This window comes from Bufo bufo, chromosome 1, assembly GCF_905171765.1.
Source record: "Bufo bufo chromosome 1, aBufBuf1.1, whole genome shotgun sequence".
NCBI lineage: Eukaryota > Metazoa > Chordata > Amphibia > Anura > Bufonidae > Bufo > Bufo bufo.
Window position 1 is genome coordinate 601348613 of NC_053389.1, and position 26571 is coordinate 601375183.

The following is a 26571-nucleotide window of genomic DNA, read 5'->3' on the forward strand; positions in this document are numbered from 1 at the left end:
AAACATGACTCCATCAAGTACCTCCTCACATAATGGGCAAACAGGGGTAACACGTGAGGTTATTTACTATTAATATGAGGCACATGGAGGTCCAAACTGATAAAAGCATATGCTTCACATTAATAGTAAGTACCTCCATCATGTACCTTACGCATGAACCCCATGTTGTTCATTATGTGAGGGTGTACTTGATGGGGTTACTACCGTATTAATGTGAGGCAAATGGTTTTATTAATTTAGACTTCCATGTGCCTCACATTATTGGTCCATTTACACGACCCATTCATTTCTATGGGGCCACACTATGTGCTGTCCAGATCCGCATTTCTGGGTCTGCAATTCCGTTCCTGAAAAAAAATAGAACATGTCTTATGCTTGTCCGTAATTGCGGACAAGATTAGGCATTTTCTATTATAGTGCTGGCGATGTGCAGTCTGCCAAATGCGGAACGCACATTGCCGCTGTCCGTGTTTTGCGGATCCGCAAAACACATACGGATGTGTGAATGGACCCTAATAGTGAGTGACCCCATTCTACAGAGCAGCACTCCCAGCCACCTGGCTGTGCATGGAACGGCAGCTGACCACATTCATTTGAATGGTTCAATGTTAAATTCATTGCACAGTTCGTGGCCATAACAAGGCTTTGCAGGGAACTGTGAAAATGATGCAGCGCTAAATCAGCACTGCAGCCCCTTCATTGTCAGGATCGGGTACCAGAGGGGGGACTCCCACCAGTCATGAAGTGATGGCATATCCTAGATACCATCAGTTTAAAAGAGAGCAATACCCCTTTATATAATGCACCAATTGAAAAACTATTGTAAATAACAAGAACCACAAGTATTTAAAATCTCTTTTAATTGCAAGTCGTGTGTAGAGCTTAACACAGATTGTTTAGCATCCATGAAAATTCTGTAGCCCGACAAACATAGGTGTAGAGGTGCTATTCAGTGACAATAAGCAAAAATAAGTGACTGTTGGAGGGGACTGTCTAAACATCCAGGTTCTATGTAGGCAAACATGGAATTTGTCTCCACATATACCTTTAGGGCTGATTCACATGACCATGCTCGGTCCAGAAAACACAGGCTGTATGTTGACCGCATCTCCCAGACATGAATGGATTGCATCATAGTAATTTATGATACAGTCAGTTCTTATCTGATTGATTATTGTATACATGATGATGTGAGCACAGTACAATAGACCTGCGAGCAGATAGGAACTAATTATTAGGCTGAAATCACAGATGCAGTTTTTGGAGCCAAACCCAAAGTGAATCCCAAAAGAAGGGGAGGTATAAAGGAAGGACTAACAATTGTTATTCCTAGTGGATCCAATTCTGGCTCCAAAACTGCATGTGTTATTCCAGCCTTTACAAATAGGCAGTATTCCTACATTGCAAAGAGGCAATCTCAAAAAAAAAATTTTTTCATTCAGCTTACAAATATTTTGGGAAGAAAATAGACATTGTGGTCAAATATAAAGATGACATTTATTAACGGCTGATTGCATTTAAGGCTAGGAACTGTTTGAAACATTTTGTTAATAGTTTGATGTCCTGTTCTCCAATGTACAATCTGTACACAATTATGACAATAGCTGACAGTAAAAGGTACTGACTGTATCATAAATTACTACAATGCAGTAAGTTCATGTCCAGGGAGCAGGACAGGCGGCCGACACATGGCCGGTGTTTCCCGGACCGAGCACGGTTATGTGAACCAGCATTTAAGCTGGAATCGCACATGCAGTTTCTTGAGCCAAACCCAAAGTGGATCCAAAAGGAAGGTCAAGGACTTAGAATTTTTTCTCACTGTTAGATCCAGTTTTGGCTCAAAAGCTGCATCTATTCCAGGCTTTACCAGTACATCAACACTGCAAGAGATAATCTCAACAAAAATTGTTTTTCTATTTAGTTTATGAGTATTTTGTGAAGAAAATAGGCATTGTGGGCAAATATAAAGAAGATGACATTTATGGCTGATTGCATTTCTGGTTAGAAACCGTTCAAAACATTATGTTATTAGTTTGATGTCTTGTTGTTTTCCATTATATCTAGTATATGCAAACTTACACTATTATAACAGTAAGAAGGTACATTAATAATCCTGTAACATTACACTGGCTTGATTTGGTTAACTAAATCTATTCCGTATAAGAGGAATAAGAAAAAAAAAAAAAAAAATCTCAAAAGTTTAAAATTCCCTGCAACATCTTGTGTGGATTACTGGACGCACTGTCTAATAGTCTATAACTACAATATCCTGGTGCTTTGGGAACAGTTTAAAAAGAAAAAACTATATACACATGAAATGATCCAGGGGCCAATACTGAGTTAGTTCTGAAGTTGTAAACTTATAGGCTAATGAGAAAATAGGCAGCAATGTGATTGCTATGAAGAGGACTAAAATCTCACATAGCAGTCTGAGTAAGCATACAATACTAATTCACAAATAAGGCTCTAGGTTTTGTTTGGGTGGCTGGTCCCTGATGAGGACAGTTCCACATCAATTTGTTCTTTGTGAAGATTCTGCAAAAATTGATCAAAACATAAAAGTGCCATACCAACAACCAAACCGTGGGTTTACAACAAACAGATTAACAAAAATCGAGAAGATAAGTATAACATGGGGCAGCAATAATCAGCAACACTGAAAACGTATGCACCTAAATACTGCATATCAATCCGAGGGATTTAATGGGGGAAAAAAATGAAAATAAAAAATAAAAAGTGTCGTCATCATTATGAGGCAGAATTCAGAGAGTAATGTCGACGTGGCCTCTGAAGACTAATCAGTTTAGTTTGCACGTGTCCTCTTCTCTCTGCGTTTCAGAAAGTCAGTTTACAATAAATTACTTTCACTACGTTCTCTCCACCCGCTGAAGCCCCACAAAGGGGCGAGGTTCCACTGATCGCTGGCTGGAGAGATGGGCGAGTCATCCTCATCTTTAGAATTCATCGTGCCTGACCAGTGCCTCTCCGAAATCTGTAGCCTGACTACCCACGAATAAGTCGTATTTATCCACAATCTCTTCTCGTGTCAGTTTTCCATCCTGGAAGGTAAATAAATGCCTGTGTAAGTAGCCGAGTACCAATCTCTTAAAGGGGTTGTCTGTGTTAACCAAAAATGCGCCCCACGCCACTAAATAACATCAAATACTCTCCTACCATTCTCTATACGCAGCTCTAGTTCTTCCTTCTCTACTTATATATAAGGCTGCAGCAGTGACTTCCCGGTATATGGCATGTCACCTCTGCAGCCTTGTACAGAAACAATGGAAGGAGAAATGGAGGTGCGACAGAACAGCAGGGGAGTATATGATTCCTTTTTTTTTTTTTTTTTAAAGGGAATCTGTCACCTGGATAAATTGATATTAAACCAAAAGTACAGTCCTGATCAAAAGTTTAAGACCATTGAAAAATGGCCAAAAATCATATTTTACATTGTTGGATCTTAACAAGGTTCCAAGTAGAGCTTCAACATGCAACAAGAAGAAATGAGAGTGAGACAAAAAAAATTTGAGCATTCAATTAATTGAAAATAACGATTAAAACTGAAACAGGCGGTTTTTCAGCTGATCCAAATTTTAAGACCACATGCCTTTAAAAGGCCAAATCTGTGCAAAGATGTGGATTCATTGTCATTTTCTGTCAGGTAGTCACACGTTGTGATGGCAAAGGTAAAAAAAAACTCTTTTTGAACGTGGTCGGGTTGTTGAACTGCATAAGCAGGGTCTCTCACAGCGCGCCATCGCTGCTGAGGTGGGACGCAGTAAGACAGACATTTGGAATTTGTTAAATGATCCTGAGGGTTAGGCCTCATGCACAAGACCGTTGTTGTGTTCCGTTCCGCAAAATGGGGTTCCGTGATCCGTTTTTGTTTCCATGTGTCTTCATTTATTTTTGGAGGACCACCAGACTTAAAAAAAAGTCTAAGACAGGTTTGCAATGCAAATGATAGGAATAAAACGGACGTGGACGACAATCTTGTGTGCCTCCGCGTTTTTCAGCGGTCCCATTGACTTGAATAGGTCCGTGAACCGTTTTCCACGGAAATAATAGGACAGGTTATATTTTTTTTTACAGACTGGAACCACGGATCACGGACGCGGATGGCAAACGGTGCACTATCCGCATTTTCAACGGCTTCATAGAAATGAATAAATCCGCACCTGAAACGCAAAAATCGGCGGAACGGACGCGGAAGCAAACAACGGTCGCGTGCATGAGGCCTTATGGAACAAAAAAAGTCAAGTGGAAGACCCAAAAAAATTTCATCAGCACTGAGCCGGAGGATCCAATTGGCTGTCCGTCAAAACACTGGACGATCCTCGACCCAAATTAAGGCCCTTACTGGTGCTGACTGCAGCCCCATAACCATCAGACGGCATCTGAGACTGAAGGGCTTCAAAAACAAAAAACGTCTTCAAAGACCTCGTCTCCTTGAACGCCACAGAACTGCTCGTTTGGACTTTGCAAGAGAGCACCAAACATGGGACATTCAAAGGTGGAAGAAAGTTTCATTCTCTGATGAGAAAAAATTTAACCTTGATGGTCCTGATGGTTTCCAACGTTACTGGCATGACAAGCAGATCCCACCTGAGATGTTTTATACGCGCCACAGTGGAGGGGGCGCCATAATGGTCTGCGGTGCTTTTTCCTTCAGTGGAACAATGGAGCTTCAGGAAGTGCAGGGGCGTCAAACGGCCGCTGGCTATGTCCAGATGTTGCAGAGAGCATTCCTCATGACTGAGGGCCCTCGTCTGTGTGGTAACAACTGGGTTTTTCAACAGGACAACGCTACAGTACACAATGCCCGCAGGACAAGGGACTTCTTCCAGGAGAATAACATCACTCTTTTGGCCCATCCTGCATGTTCCCCTGATTTAAATCCAATTGAGAACCTTTGGGGATGGATGGCAAGGGAAGTTTACAAAAATGGACAACCGTTCCAGACAGTAGATGGCCTTCGTGCGGCCGTCTTCATTACTTGGAGAAATGTTCCTACTCACCTCATGGAAACGCTTGCATCAAGCATGCCGAAACGAATTTTTGAAGTGATAAACAATAACGGTGGAGCTACTCATTACTCAGTTCATGTTTGGAAGTTGGATTTCTGTTTTTGGGGGGTTTAGTGTTTTTTTTGGAGGTGTGGTCCTAAACTTTTGATCAGCTGAAAAACAGCCAGTTTCAGTTTATTCGTTGTTTTCATTAAATTGATTTCTTCTTGTTGCATGTTGACGCTCTACTTGGAACCTTGTTAAGATCCAGCCATGCTAAATATGATTTTTTGCCATTTTTCAAGTGGTCTTAAACTTTTGATCAAGACTGTATGTCCTTACAGCACTTCAGATCTTCTTTCCATACTTTTTTCTTTTTCCTTGGAGCGTACTTTGTATCTTCATAAAAATCCACTTTTATCCTTATGCTAATGAGACATTAAGGTGCCCAGAGGGGCGTTCATTCAAAGTTGCCCAGAAACACCCTCCATCGAGTGCCCGGGGCCACCTCTCCTACAGAGCCCAAGCACACCTCTCCTTGCTCATACACTACGCCCCCAGCATTGCCGTCACGCCCCAGCCTCTCTGGGCACCTTAATGCCTCATTAGCATAAGGATAAAAGTGGATTTTTATGAAGCTATAAAGAAAGTTCCAAGGAAAAAGAAAACATATGGAAAGAAGATCTTAAGTGATGTAAGGACATACGTTTGCTTTAATATTGATTATCCAGGTGACAGATTCCCTTTAAGGCATTTAGTGCCATGAGGCACATTATAGGTAAACTGTTACAATCCTTTTAATGTAAAGAATACATTTTGTTTATTGTTGATCCGTGTAATAATTATAAGCAAGGAGTTAGCTAACAGTGCATAGTAAGTTATCGGATTGCTTATGTATAAGGACCAGCAAGTTCTTTTACCACCCATGTTCCTGCAGGCATACATCTGTTACAGTACGTTTTATTAAAGGGAATGTGTAACCAGCGACCTCTCTGCCCAGCTATTTGCACACACACATAGCTGTGGTTCACCTGATTAAAACACAGTTTTTCTTTTGTTGACCTGAGGCCCCTTCCACTAGTTATGATACTTTTACTTAAAATACAAATGAAGCCTTCGGTACAAAGGGCATCACCATTGCTCTTGTTACACCCAAGCTCCACTCCTTTCTGTGGCCAGACCCTCTCACTGCTTTACCATTGCCTGGCCCTGTCAAAGCAGCCACAGAAAGGAGCAGAGCTTGGGTAGAACGATTTTGTCAGTGATGACCTCGTTGAACTAAATCATCTAATGCGAATATTAAGAAAAATTATAACTTGGGAAAGGAGCCTTGGATTAACAACCGAAAACAGTTCTTTAATCAGGTGAAGTAGAGATATTTGTCTATGCACATAGTTGGATAGGGAGGTTGCTAGTGAAAAACTCTTAAAGTTTCCCGTAGGAAACAGACTTCCAGTTGCCAATGTATCAAGCGGGCGAGAAAAAATAAAAAAGGACGGTTTATCACAAAAAGATGACATCAGAAAGTGGTGAACAGTGATATTTTTGCACACCCTGCATATCAAGTTCCATCTCCACCAAACTAATGACCCTTTTGGGATAGGGGTGGGGTGTTCATACAGAAAAGAAAATGACATAGCTTAGAGTAATAAAGCTGTTGTTGTCAGCCTTTCCCAACATTGATAAGTTATAACTTCACTAAGGAAATATACATGCATACACCCCATAGTCCAGTAAAATAAAATATCAGACAGTGTTCACACACAAGGCTACTTTCACACTGCCGTTTTGGTTTCCGTTTGTGAGATCCGTTCAGGGCTCTCACAAGCGGTCTAAAACGAATCAGTTTTGCCCTAATGCATTCTGAATGTATAAGGATCCGCTCAGTTTGGCTGTTCCCCCTCCATTCCACTTTGGAGGCGGACACCAAAAGGCTGCTTGCAGCGTTTTGGTGTCTGTCTGACGAAACGGAGCCGTTTTCGCTGACACAATATGGCACAATAGAAAACGGATCCGTCCCCTTTCAATGGTGTTCAAGACGGATCCGTTTTGGCAATGTTAAAGATAATACAAACGGATCTGTTCTGAACGGATGCATGCGGTTGTATTATCGGTGCAGATCATGACGGATCGGTGCGGACCATGACGGATACGCACCAAAAAGCAGTGTGAAAAAAGTAGCCTAACCACCAGAAGATAGAACCCCCCCACAACTGTTACCTTGTTTTGATCAGATTCATAGACAAGGTGGCGAGCCTCAGCTTCAGCGTGGTCATAGTCAGATGGTAGGATCCAATCTTTAGTCTCCTCTTTATCCATTTTTCCATCACGGTTCTTATCTCTGAACTCAACAAACTGTTCTCTCTCAGTTCTCACCCACTCTGGCTCGTCAGCATCTCCATCATGGCTGTACATATCGCCTGCAATGTATAAAACATAAGTACTGATCAAACAGATATTATTTCACTGAGGTTTTGCAAACACAGTAGTGAGGGTTCTTTGAAAGAACTGGGGGTCCATTTTTCTAGTGGTTATATAGTAAACTGTGCATTTACGTGAACATATGCTCACCTATATATTCATTCAAGTCAATCACGCCATCTCCATTTTTGTCAATATCTTCCATTGTTTCCTGTAGGGTATTAAAACAAAAAATTCTCAAGGAAAAATAAAAGACACACTGAGATTTTATTTATTTTTTGCATATGTTATGGAACATGAGAAAGGACACAGCAGTTCAAGATGGAAAGCAATCAAACTAGGAATTCTGAGGCATAAGGCAGTTTCTATTTAACCCTCTCATCTAATACTTAAAGGGACTGTATGGGCATAAGCTCACAGCTGCCCTGAGGGCAGGCATGGAGAGGACAGCTGCCAAGGCAAGTATCCGACTCCCAAATATGATATTCACATACCCATGCACAATATTCGCTTTGAAAACTATCCTGCCCAGCACGCAGTTTTCATCAGACACAAGAGTGTATCTTAATCCCTTGAGGTCCAGGCCAATTTTAAAAATGAAGTTTTAGATGTTTTCTCATCTCCTACCAAGGGTCATAACTTTATTTTCCACTGACATAGCCATATGAGGGAATTTTTTATTTTTTTTTGTTGAGGGATGAGTTGTACTTTTAGATGGTATTATTTAATGTTCCATTTATTTACATTTAACTGTAAAAAAAACAGACACACACACAGTGGTCCCTCAAGTTACAAAACTAATTGAAATCAATTTGAAACTTTCAGTCCATAACTCTATGCAAAATCAGTAATTGGTTCCAAAGCCCCTCCCCTCCACAGTATTAAAAACTTTGGTGGCTGTGGCCACAGAGTCCCCTCACCTCCTCTCGTTAGTGGCAGCTTCTGATCGGAGCCCCAGCAGTGTAATTGCAAGCTCCGATCGGTTACCATGGCAAAAAAAGAAAACACCTAAATATTAAGTATAAATCACCCCCTTTCCCAATTTTATATATAAAATACAATAAATAAAATATTGCCACGTCCGAAAAAGTCAAAACTATAAAAAAAACAAAAAAAAAAAAAAACATATGCAGTGATGCCGTAAAAGAAAAAAAGAAAAGAAAAACTGCGCAATTAACCATTTTCACCTTTTCCCCCAAAAAAATAGGATAGGACTGTTCGATTATGGGTAGGATGTTCCATAAAATGCGGAATGCACGCAGCTTTTTTTGGCGTTTATTTTTTTATGGCATCAAAACAATCAAAATTTTGGTATTGAGACCACCCTAGTCTCCACATACACAGTTTTACACCAGGTTTCCATAACAACCCAGCTATTTTTCTTCACTGCTGCAGGTCAACTTTAACCCCTTAACCCCTTAAGGACACAGCCTTTTTACACCTTAGGACCAGGCCATTTTTTGAAAATCTGACCAGAGTCCCTTTAAGTGCTGATAACTTTAAAACGCTTTGACTTATCCAGGCCGTTCAGAGATTGTTTTTTCGTCACATATTGTACTTCATGACACTGGTAAAATGGAGTCAAAAAAATAATTTTTTTTGCACCAAAAAATACCTAATTTAACAAAAATTTGGAAAAATTTGCAAATTTCAAAGTTTCAGTTTCTCTACTTCTGTAATACATAGTAATACCCCCAAAAATTGTGATGACTTTACATTCCCCATATGTCTACTTCATGTTTGAATTGTTTTGGGAATGATATTTTATTTTTTGGGGATGTTATAAGGCTTAGAAGTTTAGAAGCAAATCTTGAAATTTTTCAGAAATTTACAAAAACTCAATTTTTAGGGACCAGTTCAGGTCTCAAGTCACTTTGCGAGGCTTACATAATAGAAACCACCCAAAAATGACCCCATCTAAGAAACTACACCCCTCAAGGTATTCAAAACTGATTTTGCATACGTTGTTAACCCTTTATGTGTTGCACAAGAGTTATTGGCAAATGGGGAGGAAATTTGAGAATTTCATTTTTTTGTCTAATTTTTCATTTTAACCCATTTTTTCCACTAACAAACCAAGGGTTAACAGCCAAACAAGACTGTATCTTTATTGCCCTGACTCTGCCGTTTACAGAAACACCCAATATGTGGCCGTAAACTACTGTACGGCCACACAGCGGGGCGTAGAGGGAAAGGTGCGCCGTATGGTTTTTGGAAGGCTGATTTTTATGGACTGGTTTATTTACACCATGTCCCATTTGAAGCCCCCTGATGCACCCCTAGAGGAGAAACTCCCTAAAAGTGACCCCATCTAAGAAACTACACCCCTCAAGGTATTCAAAACTGATTTTACATACATCGTTAACCCTTTAGGTGTTGCACAAGATTTAATGGAAAATAGAGATACAATTTCTAAATTTCACTTTTTTGGCAGATTTTCCATTTTAATATTTTTTTTCCAGTTACAAAGCAAGGGTTAACAGCCAAACAAAACTCATTATTTATGGCCCTGATCCTGTAGTTTACAGAAACACCCCATATGTGGTCATAAACTGCTGTACAGGCACACGGCAGGGCGCAGAAGGAAAGGAATGCCATACGGTTTTTGGAAGGCAGGTTTTGATGGACTGTTTTTTTTGACACCATGTCCCATTTGAAGCCCCCCTGATGCACCCCTAGAGTAGAAACTTCAAAAAAGTGACCCCATTTTAGAAACTACGGGATAGGGTGGCAGTTTTGTTGGTACTAGTTTAGGGTACATATAATTTTTGGTTGCTCTATATTACACTTTTTGTGCGGCAAGGTAACAAGAAATAGCTTTTTTGGCACCGTTTTTTTTTTTGTTATTTACAACATTCATCTGACAGGTTAGATCATGTGGTAATTTTATAGAGCAGGTTGTCACGGACGCGGCGATACCTAATATGTATACAATTTTTATTTATGTAAGTTTTACACGATTTCATTTTTAAAACAAAAAAAATGTTTGTGTCTCCATAGTCTAAGAGCCATAGTTTTTTCAGTTTTTGGGCGATTATCTTAAGTAGGGTCTCATTTTTTGCGGGATGAGATGACGGTTTGATTGGCATCTATTTTGGGGTGCATATGACTTTTTGATTGCTTGCTATTACACTTTGTGTGAGGTAAGATGACAAAAAATTGCTTTTTTTACACCGTTTTTATTTTTATTTTTTTACGGTGGTCATCTGAGGGGTTAGATCATGTGATATTTTTATAGAGCCGGTCGATACGGACGCGGCGATACCTAATATGTATACTTTTTTTTTATTTATGTAAGTTTTACACAATGATTTCATTTTTGAAACAAAAAAAAAAATCATGTTTTAGTGTTTCCATAGTCTAAGAGCCATAGTTTTTTCAGTTTTTGGGCGATTATCTTGGGTAGGGTATGATTTTTGCGGGATGAGATGACGGTTTGATTGTCACAATTTTGGCGTACATGCGACTTTTTTGATCACTTTTATTACCTTTTTTGGGAAGTAAGGTGGGCAAAATTTCAATTTCATCATAGTTTTTTATTTTTATGGCGTTCACCGTTCGGGTAAAGTAACATGACCGTTTTATAGATCAGGTCGTTACGGACGCGGCGATACCCAACATGTGTAGGGAATTTTATTTTTTTCATTTTTAATCAGTGATAAATTTGTTTTTTGATTTTTACTTTTTTTTCACTTTTATTCACTTTTTTTTTGACCCAGACCCACTTGGTTCTTGAAGATCCAGTGGGTCTGATGTCTGTATAATACAGTACAGTACAATATATATTGTACTGTACTGTATTTTACACTTTGTCTGAACAGATCTATGCCTTTTAGCACAGATCTGTTCAGCACAATGGACAGCAGGACGCCTGAGACGGCGTCCTGTTGCCATGGGAACCTTCCCCATCTGCTCAGTACTGCGCAGACGGGGAAGGGTAAGGAGGGGATCTGTCGGGGGGCTCTCTCACTCCCCATTGGGGGGCTGCAAAGGCACAGCAGCCCCCCGATGGGAGAGGGAGGGAGCTCCCTGCGCTGTTAACCTTTTCCATACAGCGGTCCGTACGGACCGCTGTATGGAAAGGGTTAAACGGCTGACATCGCATCGCAGATGTCAGCCGTTTATACAAGGGGAGGCGGGCTGGGGATCGCGATCCCGCCTGCCGCACCGCCCGCCTCCCGCCCCCACCCCTCCCACTGCACCTCCCGCCACCATAAAATCATTCGGGGGTGCAGGGGGGGTTAATAAAACGTTATTTTAGGCAAATAAAGTTTCTGATCCCCGCGGTCAGGGACCGCGGGGATCAGAAAATGCAGAAATCGCAGCAAACCGCAGGTCTGAATTGACCTGCGGTTTGCCGCGATCGCCGACATGGGGGGGTCACGGGACCCCCCCGCGCATTTAGCCTAGGTGCCTGCTCAATGATTTGAGCAGGCAGCGGGTTCCAATCACCGCCGGCCGGGCGGCAATGATCGGAACACCACATGACGTACCGGTACGTCATGTGTCCTTAAGTACCAGGACATCATGACGTACCGGTACGTCATGTGTCCTTAAGAGGTTAAAGGGGCAGGGAGCTGTGTATGACACTGTTAAGGGAGCGGAGTGCTGTGGAGTTGACTGTTCAGGGGGCAGGTAGGGTGGCCATTCAGGCCATCCTCAAAAGACGGACTTAAAAACCCTGCCCCTAGGTCCTGCAAAGCCACGCCCCCAATCATTTTAGACCACACCCACTGCAACTGCACAGCCAACAGGGATTGAAAAAAAATTGAAGGTCAAAATCAACTTCTGTCAGCTACAGGGGTGGGAGGGATGGTGACTTTCTCCCTGCAGCTCATGCTCAGACAGCACAGTGCTGCTGTCTGAGAGTGAGATATTCCCAAAAAATGCATTAGCCAATAGAAGCCTGGTCACATGACAGTTATCAGCCAATTGAAGCTCGCAGGCCCTTAGTCTCCACATACACAAAGTTTTACACCAGGTTTCCATAACAACCCAGGCATTTTTCTTCACTGCTGTAGGTCAGCTTTAAAGGGGCAGGGTGCTGTGGATGACACTGTTATAGTGGATACGGTCAATATCTTTTAATAATGACATCCACAAACATTAAATGAAATAGATGAAATATAGTGCGAAGCCATCTCTCCATATTCTGACACCCATAACTTTTATTATTCTGTTGATGAAGGTGTGAGAGGGCTAATTTTTCTTTATTTTTTTGTGGGGTTAGCTGTAGTTTCTATTGGTATATTTTGCAGAACATGCAGATCATTTTTATTTTAGATGACAATGTTTACCGTGAAAGATGAATAACATTTTAGAAGGTTGGATGTAGCTATACAAATTTATTTTTTTATTACTTTATCCATTATATGATAAATGGAGAAAAAAAGAAAAAAAAAAAATATATATATATATATATATTTTTTTTTATAGTCCCCTTAGGGAACGTGAACATGTGATCATCTAAACAGATGTGTAGTACACCCCTATGATTTTCAGAAATGATAGCTACCCTGCCAACGTAGCACTGAACCAAAGAGGGGGAAACAATATGAGGGACCACTGAATTAGGAACAGTGTCAGTGTACACCCTGACTTCGGCATTCCCAAAAATACAGAACGTGAATGGCAGTGGGAGAACTTTTTCTATTGTTTACTGAGAAAAAATAGCATCTTGAGGACTTCCGGTTCCGGCGCTGGGATGCAAAGTGTGGAGTGAGAGAGCTCCGACCTTCCCTCATCTAAATCTCAGAACCCGGCACGTTTAACAGACAATAAAAGGGTCCTACCGAGTGAGGAGAGGACTTCTGCATAACAAGGCATTCCGGTCCATGGACCGATATCTACTCCGGAGAGGCAGCAGACCGATACAGAGCAGAAAAGCCCCGACTGAAGAGACCGCACCAACCAAGATGGCAGACTCCCGCCCTGCTGCTCCGGTTAGTGCCGCAGACACAGAGTCACCAGCACATATCCAACCAGGGGAAGTCTCCGAAACACCTAAAATCGATTACAAATCGTTGGCCATTGAAGTGGCAAGGCATCTCGCTCCAGATATTAAGGAGACGCTCTCCAAGACACTATCGCAATCTTTGCAGCAGCTGCATGAAGCAGTAGCGTGGCACGATTCAAGATTGGAAGAGCTGGAACAGAGAGTGGCCTTGGTGGAAGATGATACATCTAAATCAAACCAGGCCGTACAAGAGCTTTTTAAGCAGAATATCATCCTGAAAGACCGTCTGGAAGATCTGGAGAATCGCTCCAGACGGAATAATGTGAGACTCTTGGGGTTACCAGAATGCTTCCAAGGCAGTTATGAGGGGAAGGATAATGAATTATGTCTTTGGGGTGAAGAAGAAAGTTCAACTTCAGTTAAAGCAGGCGAGTTTTAAAGGTCAGGCAAACGTATCAAGAATTCACTAAAAATCCCTCAGGGGAAAACAAGTTGAAGTGGGTGGAGGCACGTCAGGAGTTTGATGCCAGTGAAAGAGATAGAGAGTCCCTGAGATGCACATATTTTGAAGCAGCTACGCATAGGTTCGGTAATAAGGCTGGGCGTTTACTTGCTAATTTAGCTAAAAGGCCAAAGAAAACCCCAGTTTATTTCCAGTCTAAAAGATCAGAATGGGGAGTTGGTCACGGACCCGGCAGCCATTAACTCTATTGTAGGGAATTACTATGAGGCGCTCTATAAAGATCAAACCAAGGCCAGTCTAGCTGATACCCTTCTTGGCCAGGTTAATTTACCACGAATTAGCTCGGAACAATTACAACATTTGAATGCTGATATCACTATTGAGGAACTCCAGTCGGTTATTAAATAGCTGGGGAACGCAAAAGCTCCTGGACCTGATGGTTTCACTGTTGAATACTACAAAGGGCTGATTTCTCAAGTGTCCCCCACTTTACTGAAACTATTTAAACGAAGTACTGAAGGGCCGGGCGCATCCAGATAAGGATAACATCTCGTACATAAAATTACTACCTAAGCCGGGGAAAGATCCCTTGCCACCAGGGTCTTATAGACCCATTTCCCTTATCAATGTTGATACCAAGATCTTATCTAAAATCCTAGCTGACCGCTTAGCTAAAGCTTTGCCTTCCCTGATTGCACCAGAGCAGGTTGGGTTTGTACAGGGTCGTTCGACTGTGACCAATATTAGAACTGTTCTGACGGTCTTGGATAGGGTAAAACATCAACCAAGAAAGGGCGAGTTCCCAGCCATGCTCACCATTGACGCAGAAAAAGCCTTTGACAATGTCAGGTGGGCTTGGTTGGAGGCAGTCCTGGATAAATTGGGATTCACGGGATCATTTAGGGTCTTCTTGTCTAAGCTATATGATAACCCTAAGGCGAGGGTCTTCATGCAGGGTCATCTCTCAAAGCCATTTGAACGCCAAAAAGGAACACGACAGGGGTGTCCTCTGTCTCCCCTCCTGTTTAATTTAGCACTTGAACCGTTAGCCAGGAGTTTATGTCAAACGGATCTGTTCGAGGGGATAACAGTAGGAAACAGACAGGTAAAGGGAGCCTTATTTGCCGATGATATCATTTTATTCCTAGCCAAACCAAAAAAAAACATATTGGGAGGATAATGGAGGCGTTCGCCCGTTTTGGGACCTACTTGGGTTATAGGATAAACTCCACTAAATGTGAACTTCTTACTTTAGCTCCGGAGGCGAGGGGAACACACCAATTGATCTCCCGTTTTGGTATCACCCAGGTCAAATCACATTTCACTTACCTAGGGATAAAGGTAGGCAAGGATCCTCACTCTGTCTAAAGGTTAAATTTTCCCCCTCTGATCTCCAAAAGAATTAAAGAGTTAGACAGGTGGCAAGGTCTTCCACTTTCCTTAGCTGGTAGATGTCATCTTATCAGAATGATGAGCATGTCTAAACTCCTATACCCACTCCAAACTATCCCTCTACTTCGCAGTCATGTCTATGTCAAACTCAATTTATTTGAAATGGGGGAAAAAATAAATAAATAAATAAAATAAATCGAGAATCTCTCTATAAAAGCTCAAGTTATGTAAAGCACAAGGGGGTTTCAATTTCCCTGATGTACGTGGTTATAACCTCACTTGTATCAGTAGACACATTCTAGACTGGGCAAATAAAACATCATATTACTCTAACTTAAATCTTGAACAACAACTAGCAGGACCTTGGGACCTAGTAGCATTATTGCATACAAAGATCCCTAACCATCCATTTCCAATCAAAAGATCACTAGTCTTGAGGGACACAATAATAACTTGGAAAGTTCTCAGGAAGCAGTTCCACCTCCCTTATCAGATTTCCAAACATCTTCCCTTAATAAACAATCCCAGTTTTGACCCTGGAAGGCATAGCTTGATCTTCATGGAATGAGCAACTAAAGGTATTAAAAAGTGGGGGACCTCTTCCATGGGAGAGAGATTCGTTGGGCGACTTTAACAGAATTGGAGGAGAAGTGGGGGCTCTTAGGGTCTACTTATTTTCCTTATTTACAAGTAATGAGCTACAGTAAAAGTCTTGCCAGAGATCTTTCTAAGGAGTGGTTACATAATGATTTTGATTCATTTTTTTATCTCAAAGTTAAACCATCAATAACCTTGCTGTACCAAGTTCTTAGAGACAGATGGAGAACTAGGGATCCCAAAACAATATTCAGAAAATGGGAGCAGATTCTGGAGATAAAAGAGATCTCAAAACATATTCATGCTGGCTTGATAGAGTTACATAAGGCAGTCATAAATGAGCAGTGGAGGGAGACTCATGTCAAAATTCTGCATCAAGCGATTTACGGTTTTAATTTATTTAAGACCCCTGGGAATTTGGAGAGATTAATAGCCTGTCCCAAATGCTTGATGCCAAAAACGGATCTATTCAATGGCCTATGGTGTTGGCCCAAATTAGAGAGATTCTGGGAACAGATGGGTTTGATGCTAGGTAAGATTGGTGGTCCTCAGAAGGATATATCCCCGTCTATGGTAATCTTACACACGGAAGAAGTCCAGGGGAACCCGGATGGGGGGGGAAGGGGGGTATTAGAGTCTTATCACCTGTGGGGCACAGAGTGCTTATGGTTGCCAAGAGTTGTATCTTGAAGCTATGGCTTAAACAGGAGACTCCAACACTGGTAATGGTTATAAGTTAGCTCAGCCAAACTTTTCATTTAGAGTGGCTTGAGTCACTCAAACAGAAAGAAATATTAGGTAAAAAACGTAATCATGGGGAGGGATACGACTCTCCGTCAACCAGATGTCTGAAAAGGTGAATGGGACCCAAAACCACTAAGTATACTTTTGAGACTTGCCAGTACTTACCAGCACAACTATATCTTTCATGTAGTCATACTCTTCAGGGTGCAGGAATGCTGTGAACTCCTCTTTGGTAGCAATGAGATCACCATCCTTATCGGCCATTTTAAAGCGACGCTCGTCTCGAGCCATCATCTGGTTATAGTTAAAACTGTTGTCAGGATCTGGATCATCTAGGACAGGAAGAGGAAGGCAGCAATTACAGACTGAATAGACTGAGCCTGATAAAGGATTAAAAATGATGAAAAGCAAATGGTTAATGCATTACACAATTAGTGACTTAGGATATAAAACCCAAACATGTAAACCAGGCAGCAAGTAAAAGGTACCCAAAATGATCAAGAAAATAAAAAACAGCAACACTACGGCCTCTTGCACCCGACCGTATGTATTTTGCGGTCCGCAAAAAATACAGATGACATTCATGTGCCTTCTGTATTTTGCGGAACGGAACAGCTAGCCCTTCATAGAACAGTACTATTCTTGTTCGTAATGCGGACAAGAATAGGACAAGTTCTATCGTTTAGCGAAACGGATATATGGAAACGGAATGCACCTTCCGTTTTTTTTGAGGACCCATTGAAATGAATAGTTCCGTATACGGTCCGCAAAAAAAAAAAAAAAAAAAATGAAAAAAAAAATAATAATAAAACACGGAACAGAAACAAAATACATTTGTGTGCAAGAGGCCTTACTATGATAGCCTTCATTTGTGTGATTGTATGTGTAAATATAATTTTGCAATTCAGAGCAGCAAAAGTGCATATATTAGGTTTTCTCCTTCGTCCAGTGCTACAGAAGGCAAAAATAACACACCCAAATCGCAGAGCGAAAGAAACGCCTGGTATGGAGATGTCCGTAATAACTTCAAATAAATACCCAAAACTGACAAATCAGGACAGCAATTTATATAATATAGAACAACAAGTTTTTTTGAACATATACTTATTTAAAACATTTGTTAAAATCCATATATATTAGCAGCATTAGTCACACAGGAATAATATCCACAGATCTGTCTCTTATAATACATATAACTAGCAATCAATCTCCCAGGCTATGGGTAACAATGAGCCCCAGCCCTAAATTAATACATAAAGTGCATAGTGCCACAAAATACAGATTACATACAGGAGAAAAATGCTGTAAAATATACAGACCAAGACAGTCCTGGACCCCGACACGGGAGAAAGCGACCGCAAAACACGTGTCGGGGTCCAGGACTGTCTTGGTCTGTATATTTTACAGCATTTTTCTCCTGTATGTAATCTGTATTTTGTGGCACTATGCACTTTATGTATTAACTTAGGGCTGGGGCTCATTGTTACCCACAGCCTGGGAGATTAATTGCTATGTATTATAAGTGACAGATCTGTGGATATTATTCCTGTGTGACTAATGCTGCTAATACAGTCCTGATCAAAAGTTTAAGACCACTTGAAAAATGGCAAAAAAATCATATTTTACATTGTTGGATCTTAAAGGGCTTCTGTCACCCCCCTAAAGTCATATTTTTTTTTGGCTCCTTAAAATCCTTATGCTGCGATTTATCAATATATAGGGCTCTTACTCATTTTCGTTCAGTAGTTTCTTTAAAAAATTGACTTTTATAATATGTAAATCTATATTATATAAATTGCTGTCCTGATTTGTCAGTTTTGGGTATTTATTAGAAGGCAAAATAAGCCTGGAATAATGGGCACTCCAATGCTTTTGCACATGTAATACAAACTCACCAGGAATATTTTAGAAGTTGCATCCATACATTTTGAACCCTATCTTTATGGGCAGCTGTCACGTGACCCCAATCTGATCACCAGACCTCCTGCATAGAAAGAAGGTCAGTCTCTCCTTTGCGGCTGACTTCTTGTTAATTACAGGGTTACAACATCTATGACATCCCTGATGGCAGCACTCAGACACCTCTCCTCCCTTGTCGTTCCTTTGTACATGCCCCCATGCAGAGTGCTGCTGAAGATATCATTTGAGGCTTGGATCGAATTTAGAAGCATACAGCCATGTAGGTTAGGTGCTGTGGAACATAACTATACCTTTCATGTGAACATCTGGTCCTTTAAAAGGGTTTTCTGAGATTTTAATACTGATGACCTATGCTGTGGATAGGTCATCGGTATCTGAACGGTGGTGGTCCGACACCCGGGACCCCAGCCAATCAGCTGTTCAGGAAGATAGTGGTGCTTGCAGTAGTGCCATGGCCTTCTCGCTGCTTTCCCTAGGCCAATGACGACACGTTCATCAGTCATGTGGCCTAGGCGCAGCTCAGCACCATTCTCTTGAATGGGGCTGAGCACGACACCAAGCACAGCAGCTATGCAATAGATGGCGCTGTGCTTGGTGAACACAGAGAAGGCTGTGGCGCTCACAGAAGCACCAGTGTCTTCTGAAACAGCTGATCGGCGGGGTCCTGGGTGTCACCCCCACAATCAGTAATAAAATCTTGGAAAACCCTTTTAATCTTGAGAAACTTTTTATTTTTAGGTTTTCAGTGCACCATGGGAGGGACAGAGGAGCGGAACATTATTTCAACTGTATACTACGAGAATAAATATGTGCCTAAAGTATTTAGTAAAACATATGCTTAGTTTAAAGGAGTTGTCCAGGATTTTACTATTGATGACCTATGCTCAGCATAGGCCATCAATATTTGATTGATGGGTGTCTGACACACCTCTAATCAGCTGTTTCTGCATAGCTCCGGTGTCAGAACTGGAGCACCGTTTCTATTCACATCAAGCAGTGCTGCAGTAACCAGCTCCATCAACTACACAATGGACAGAGCTGTGTATTTTCAGGGCGGCAGCTACTGCAAAAAAGCTGGTCATCGGAGGTGCCCCCATCGATCAGATATTGATGACCTATCCTGAGGATATGCCATCAATAGTAAAATCCTGGATAATCCCTTTAAAAACTGGAAATGTGTTTATTGCTTCTCCTAAGTTTAAGGAGCTGAATTGTAATTTGTTACTTATTCAGAACTACCATATGGTATGCATCCCCTACATTTATTTCCAGTTATACAATAATTATTAAATGTCAACTGTTGCATCTACAGCAGAAATGTTTTATACATGGATTTTTGTCAGCCCAGGCACTGTACCCATCCAGTGTCAAAATTTCACTTCCCTTACCCAGGTAAGTGCCATAGGTGACATTTCTGTACTCGTCCCATGATACGAATCCATCCTGGTTCATGTCAAACTCCTGCCATTGCCGCTCCACGTTGTCGTATACATATCTCATTTGAGCTTTCTTGATCCATGCTGTGAGCTCCCCCTCCGTCACAAACCCATCATTATCCAAGTCTATTTTACTTACAATGATTCTAAAAAGACAAAATAGCACGAATAAAGGTAATGCAACAAAGGCAAGCACCTACCGAATATGTAACCATAGGTGGCATTTTTGTATTCTTCCCAAGACACCAGGTTGTCACCATTGAGATCATGACCCTTCCATTGTCGCTCTACGTCCTCATAAATCCACCTCTTCTGTGCAAATTTTATCCAATCCCTTAGCTCCTCGACTGTTACAAGACCATCCTTATCTGCATCTATCTTACCCACAATCTTTCTGTGGGGCCATGGCAGCACCCAACAAGAAAAGAAAAAAAATGTTAGAAGGCCATAAGCATGGTACTGTAGAATAGTAAGTAAGGACTGCGTGCAAATTTCAATATGAAGCAAAAGAGAAGACGACAAGGATCCATTTGATTATAGCCAATTCATAAGTATTCATGTCACTACTCAAGTAGTATTGAGACCTTGTCCAAATATTAGTACATGTAAAGAAAATAGTCTGCTAGTTCAGGGCAAGACAAATGTTAGCTTTAAAAATTGTTTTCCAGGGGAATTTTTTTTTTCAGGGGCGGAATTGGTTAAAGGGGTTTTCTGAGTGTTTTATACAGAAGACCTATCCTCAGGATAAGTCATCAGTATGTGATTGTTGGGTGTCACCCCCAATGATCAGCCTACCAAGCACAGCAACATCCACTTGATAGTGGCTGTGCTTAGTATCACAGCTCAGCCACATTCACTTGAATGGGACTGAGCTGCACTGAGGCCATGTGATCTATGAATGTGACATCACTTGCTTAGGAAGAGCTGATCGGTGGGTTGCCGAAAGTCAGACCGCCATCAATCAGCTACTGATGTTCTATCCCGAGGTTACAGGTCATCAGCATAAAACAACCCCTTTAATTTAACAATAATCAATACTCTCCTAACCATTGCGACGCCACTGCTTTGGTCCCTGCTGCTATTCCTGGTCGCGGGTTTCACACACAATAAATGGCTTGGACTGCACGCTCAGCCAATCACTTGCTGCAAAGATTACCTGAGTGGGCAGTCCAAGCCATTTCCTGGGTGTTGAGCCCGGGACCAAGAAATGGAGAGCAGTGGGGACTGGAGCAGCACCAGGAGATCCATGGGGGAGTATTCAATTATTTAAAACCCATTCTGCCCCGTTTTCTTTTGCTATATACCTTTGGAAAACCCCTTTAAAGGGATTCTGTCATCAAGATTTTCGATATGGAGCTGTTCATATCATCCTCTCAGTCTCCATTATCTAATTAAAAATATACTAGTTTTACCCCCACCTGTCCTTTCATTTTGGATAAAAATCGGTTTGATTAATATGCTAATTACCTTACTAGCGCGCCCAAGGGGCTGTTCCTCCGGCCGTTTGTGCCCAGCCGCGCCCCTCATCTCGTAGCCCCGTGCCGCCCCACTGCTAATTATGCACTCCTCTCATCGCCGATGGTGCGCCGTAATCTCGCGCATGCGCCCTAAATCCACTGGCCAGGGCCCGCGCAGCAGCCTCAGGGAACGAAGCAAGCATGCACGCACTTAATGAAACCGATTTTTATCCAAAATGAAAGGACAGGTGGCGGTAAAACTAGTATATTTTTAATTAGATAATGGAGACTGAGAGGATGATATGAACAGCTCCATATCGAAAATCTTGATGACAGAATCCCTTTAATTTAAAAGAAAAGCAATCCAAGAAAAAAAAAAATAATTCTCCCCTGTTTGCATAGATTGATTCTTTGCCTCTATTACTTATGGCATTCAATCATGTGACATGTAATATCAGTTGATTTATACATTTATTAAACCAACGATTAGGTATGTCAGCATATTTACAAACAGGGGGGGCAGGAAGCGCAAAAAAATTCTGGGAGATAAGCATTTGTTAAATAGGTGTTGGCCAAAACCATTTAGTTTACTATACTAGGAGCCATTCAAGAAAATGAATGCACCCTTATAGGCAAATGACCACATAAAAGAAATGCTGCAGATTTTCTCTATGTATTAGCGCATGGAAAATCTGCAGTAGATTTCAGCATCAGCCATGTGTAGGGATTTGTGGCAGATGTTTTCACGGCATGCGTGGCTACCCTAACGGCTGATAACTAGCCTCTAAGTAAGTACTGGCAGAAATCTGCTGAATACAGAAAGTGCATGAAAATGGTGCAAATCACCAGATAGGACTGTAAATAAGACAGGTTTGTAGGAAGGGTGCAAAAAAAGCTTTTTTTCTTCTTTTTTTATGTCCGATAAGATAGACCTCAAGGACGTTGAGAGTTTTGCCGTTTTGTTGGTTCCTTTATGAATATAATTCAGATAGTAGTAATTGCTTTTTACCAATGCAAACCGGCTCCACTGGTTGAAATAATAATAATGGATTTTAAAAAAATGACATAGAACACATAACAGGACACAGCCCTGAAGCCAGTGGTCGTACCCCAGTCTTTCCTTGCTCTCCTCTGGTGTCAGCTGGTCGAATGATTTGGCTTCCTCTGCTCCAAGAAAAGCGTCATGGTCATAGTCAAAGCTCTGTGCATCATCATGCAACTTATCACTCAGTTGAGGGTCATGATGGACACGATCTTTCTTTTCAGTGGGTTTGGAAAGAGTGCAAGACACCCAAAGCCCAAGGCACAAGATGAGGTAAGTTTTTGCCATTGCTTGGTGATGTGACCAAGGGAACAAACAAGTCAACCTAAAGAGATAATACAATTCTTTATAAATTCTGAGGAAGCAGGAGGACCTAATAAGAGAACCCTATGGGGTATGAGAAATCATCTAAACTTGATGGAGCTCAGTGAATTCATTAATATGCTGAAAACATTGAATATCTCAACTTTCTATAAGATACTTGACTTTTTACTGTAAGATCATTTTAAACCATCCATGGCCAAGCTTGTCTCTAAAGATAGCATCAGAGTGAGCAATCACAAGTAGCTGAGGTTCTGAAATGCCTTCAGGGCACAACTCCATACACAATCATTTACAGGACGCTGTCCTGGAAACAGCCATGATGTAATGGGGTAGAAGCTGTCAAACCTGGAAGCAGAGGCATAACTAGACTTCCTTCACCACAGGCTAGCCGCTACCTAAATACCTCAATACTGTTAGGCCTTCTAAGAACACATTAAACTGGTTGTCTGAGATTAATCTTGATGGCCTATCGTCAGGATAGTCACCAACATCTGATCGTAGGGGTCCAACTCCTGGCATCCCCACCAATCAGTTGTTTGAAAGGGAAGCGGCACTCGTGCAAGTTCTGCTTCTACCCGCATGTCGTCTCTCTTGTAGAGCTGGCTCAAAGCTAACCAAGCACAGCGCCGTACAGCCTATAGTGGCTGTGCTTGGTATTGCACTTGAACGGGACTGAGCTGAAAACAAGCCATGTGGTCAATAAACGGAACATCACTGTCCTGAGAGGTAGCCGCAGAACTCACAAGAGTGCCACAACCTCTCCAAACAGCTGACAGGAGTCAGACCCCCACAGATCAGATATTGATGACTAGGGATGAGCGAATCGACTTTGGATGAAACATCCAAAGTCGATTCGCATAAAACTTAGCTTCAATACTGTACGGAGCAAGCGCTCCGTACGGTATTAGAATGTATTGGCTCCGATGAGCCGAAGTTATTACTTCGCGTAATAACTTCAGAAATTAATTTCTACTGTAAATAAAAACATTTCCCGAACTTTGTACCACTTCATACAGTAGTCTAACGAAGTATTATGCAAATCGACTTCGGATGAAACAGCCGAAGTCGATTCACTCATCCCTAATTTTATATATATATACACACACACACTTATATATAATTTTTAATGTAATAACAATAGGCAGCTCACCTGATTCAAAAAGTTAAACAAACAAAACCAAACCGCTATGAGATAGTTGAGCCCCTGCACCTATCTGTAACATATTTCACTCGCACATGACTGCTTCCAAGGCTTTTGCTCGGCAGTTTCTGGCATTTACAGGGACCTGTGTCCAATGGCTGGCATCTACTGATACAGTAGTAATGATACCTATTTACATAAATTGACTGTTTCAGTAGGTGCTCTGTGCTTAAAGGGGTTGTCCACTAATCCTATATTGATAACCTATCCACCCCTGCCAATCAGCTGTATGAAGAGAAAGCAGTGCTGGTATGAGTGCGGTGTCCTCTTCACTGTTTACCTGCTGGCAGTGCACAGCAATTACAGCCCCTCTGCCCCATTCACTTCTATATGGGCAGCTCCCTCCAATGCATAGGTGGGAGCACTACATTCCCATCATCCGGCCGATCGGCAGGGTGCTGTCAGCCAGGACCCACCAATCCTGAGGAGTCATCAAAGAGTCCATACCAACTAACCATCTGCGAAAGAGTCCGAAGAGTTAACTGATCCCCCTATGTCATGTGACAGATCTCCACTTATAAGGTGTTGATCTGATGCCCATTCCAACAACACAGTGTAACTCTTTCATGCCCAGCGCACCCCCTCCTCATGGTCAGCCATCCCTCGACTTGCAGCCCATGTTACAAGAGGACACTCAGGCTGCCCATGTCTTATAAGCCATATAACCGCACCAAGGCTCAGCCGCCTGTGGAAAGCTCATAGGACACCTCAGTCCCAGTACCCGTCATCCCGGAGCATCTCCCCGTCCCGTTACCTGCACTGTAGACAACTGCTCCGCCCGTCCTGAGCTCACACGCCGACACCGGAAGCAGCTGCTTTCCTCAGTGGGCGTGGCTTCCTCCGCCAACGTTGCCTCCATCGTGCACGCTGATTGGTGAATGTCTGGGGATGGGCGGGTCCGGTTTCCCAGTTGGTTGGAGAGCGCCACGTCCACACGGGAGCGCGCAATGATGGAGTGGCCGCGGGCGGGGAGGAAACGCGTTCTAGCTTGGCGGGAGATTCGTGGAGCGGTGAATGGGACAGGAGGGAGTGCCCGCTGCAGGCGCGCCCTCTCCTGGTGGATTCCTGCTATTGTTGGCCTGTAGAATGTCATCATTTGTACTTCTCCGCTTGAAACGGCAGCAGACCTCCCAAGTGTCCCTCTTTTTGACCCAAGTCCCTCTTTGCTCCTTAAATGTCCCTCTTTTTGATCTGAAGTATTGATTTGCATTATTACATTCACAATTTTGACCCAAAAAGTGTTTTGTCTGGTTCCTCTCTGTGTATTAGAGCCCGTCTTGTATATTATTTCATTATTTAATGCAGTTGGTATTTTAGACATTTCTATATTCAGATTAGTTTTGCGCTATTTCACAAGAGAAAACTATTGAAGTGTATAGACATGCAGGAAAAAATAGATCTTTCACACAATGAACCATAAATGTCCTTCTTTGGCTTTATGCACACGACCGTGGTTTGGTTGCGGCTCGGGTGCGGACCCATTCACTTCAATGAATCTGTTGTTGCGTTCCGTAGCTCCGCAAAAAAAAAATAGAACAAGTCCTATTCTTGTCCGTTTTGCGGACAAGGATAGGCATTGTTACTATGGATCCGTAAAAAAACCGATGCCATACGGACGTCATCCTTTTTTTTGCGGACCGCAAAACACATACGGTCGTGTGCATCTAGACTTTGACGGTCCAAAAAGTTGGGAGGTATGTGGTAGTCATAGGTCCTTCTTTTATTTCTTCCCTTCAAGGCTGCGTTCACATCATGATTATGTCTGACAGATGATTTGGGTACAATTTTGAGGAGGTTTTTTGTGTTTTTGTTTTGCGCTCCCCGCATTCCCAGAGCCATAACTTTTTTATTTTTCTGTTCATATAGCCGTGCGAAGGCTTGTTTTTTTTACGGCACAAGTTGTACTTTCCAACCCCACCATTTAATATTGCATATGATGTGGTGGGAAGTAGGAAAAAATTCCAAATGGGGTGGAATAAAAAAAAAAAAAAGCAGTTTTACAGTTTTTTTTTTTTATTTACAACGCTTGATATGCGATAAAACTGACCAGTTGCTTTCATTCTCCAGGTCAGTACGAATCCAGCGATACCTCATATGTGTAGTTTTTCCTGTGTTATAATAATAAAAACCTTTAAAAAAAAACTGTTTTATTTTTTGTCCCTATATTCTGACCCCTAAAACTTTTTCGTAATTATGTGTACGGAGCTGTGTGAGGGCTCATTTTTTGCAGGGCGATGTGTGTACTTTTCATTGATACCATTCTGGGGTGTGTACGACTTTACGAACACTTTTTATTTAAAGGGGTTGTCCGAGTTATTTTTCTAACTAAGGGTACTTTCACACTTGCGTTATTCTTTTCCGGCATAGAGTTCCGTCAAAAGGGCTCTATGCCGGAGAAAGAACTGATCAGGCATATCCCAATGCATCAGTATGCCTTCCGTTCAGTCACTGTCAGGCGTTTTGGCCAGACATAATACCGCAGCATGCTGCGCTATTATGTCCGTCCAAAATGTCTGATCAGTTGCCGGAATGCCGGATCCGGCATTAATTGCCACTGACTTGCATTAGTGCCAGATCCGGCATTACAAAACAACTGAAAGACGGATCTGTCC

At 41.9% G+C, this 26571-nt stretch overlaps 1 protein-coding gene across 3 annotated transcripts; it reads right to left on the bottom strand.

The window, feature by feature from the left end:
* Positions 1 to 843: 843 nt before the first annotated feature.
* CALU (calumenin) lies at positions 844 to 24819 on the bottom strand. 3 transcript variants are annotated; one of them, XM_040413536.1, is made up of 7 exons: positions 24714 to 24819; positions 22502 to 22759; positions 19888 to 20081; positions 16745 to 16911; positions 7578 to 7638; positions 7227 to 7426; positions 844 to 3059 (listed from the first exon to the last, which is right to left on the bottom strand). In XM_040413536.1, exons 2-7 carry the CDS (start codon positions 22720 to 22722, stop codon positions 2955 to 2957), a joined length of 948 nt encoding a protein of 315 aa, XP_040269470.1. In that variant the 5' UTR covers positions 22723 to 22759; positions 24714 to 24819; the 3' UTR covers positions 844 to 2954. The 3 variants fall into 3 exon arrangements, with proteins under 3 accessions (XP_040269470.1, XP_040269469.1, XP_040269471.1); XM_040413535.1 differs by lacking the exon at positions 19888 to 20081 and adding an exon at positions 20136 to 20329; XM_040413537.1 differs by lacking the exons at positions 19888 to 20081; positions 22502 to 22759; positions 24714 to 24819 and adding exons at positions 20136 to 20438; positions 20470 to 20617.
* Positions 24820 to 26571: the final 1752 nt, after the last annotated feature.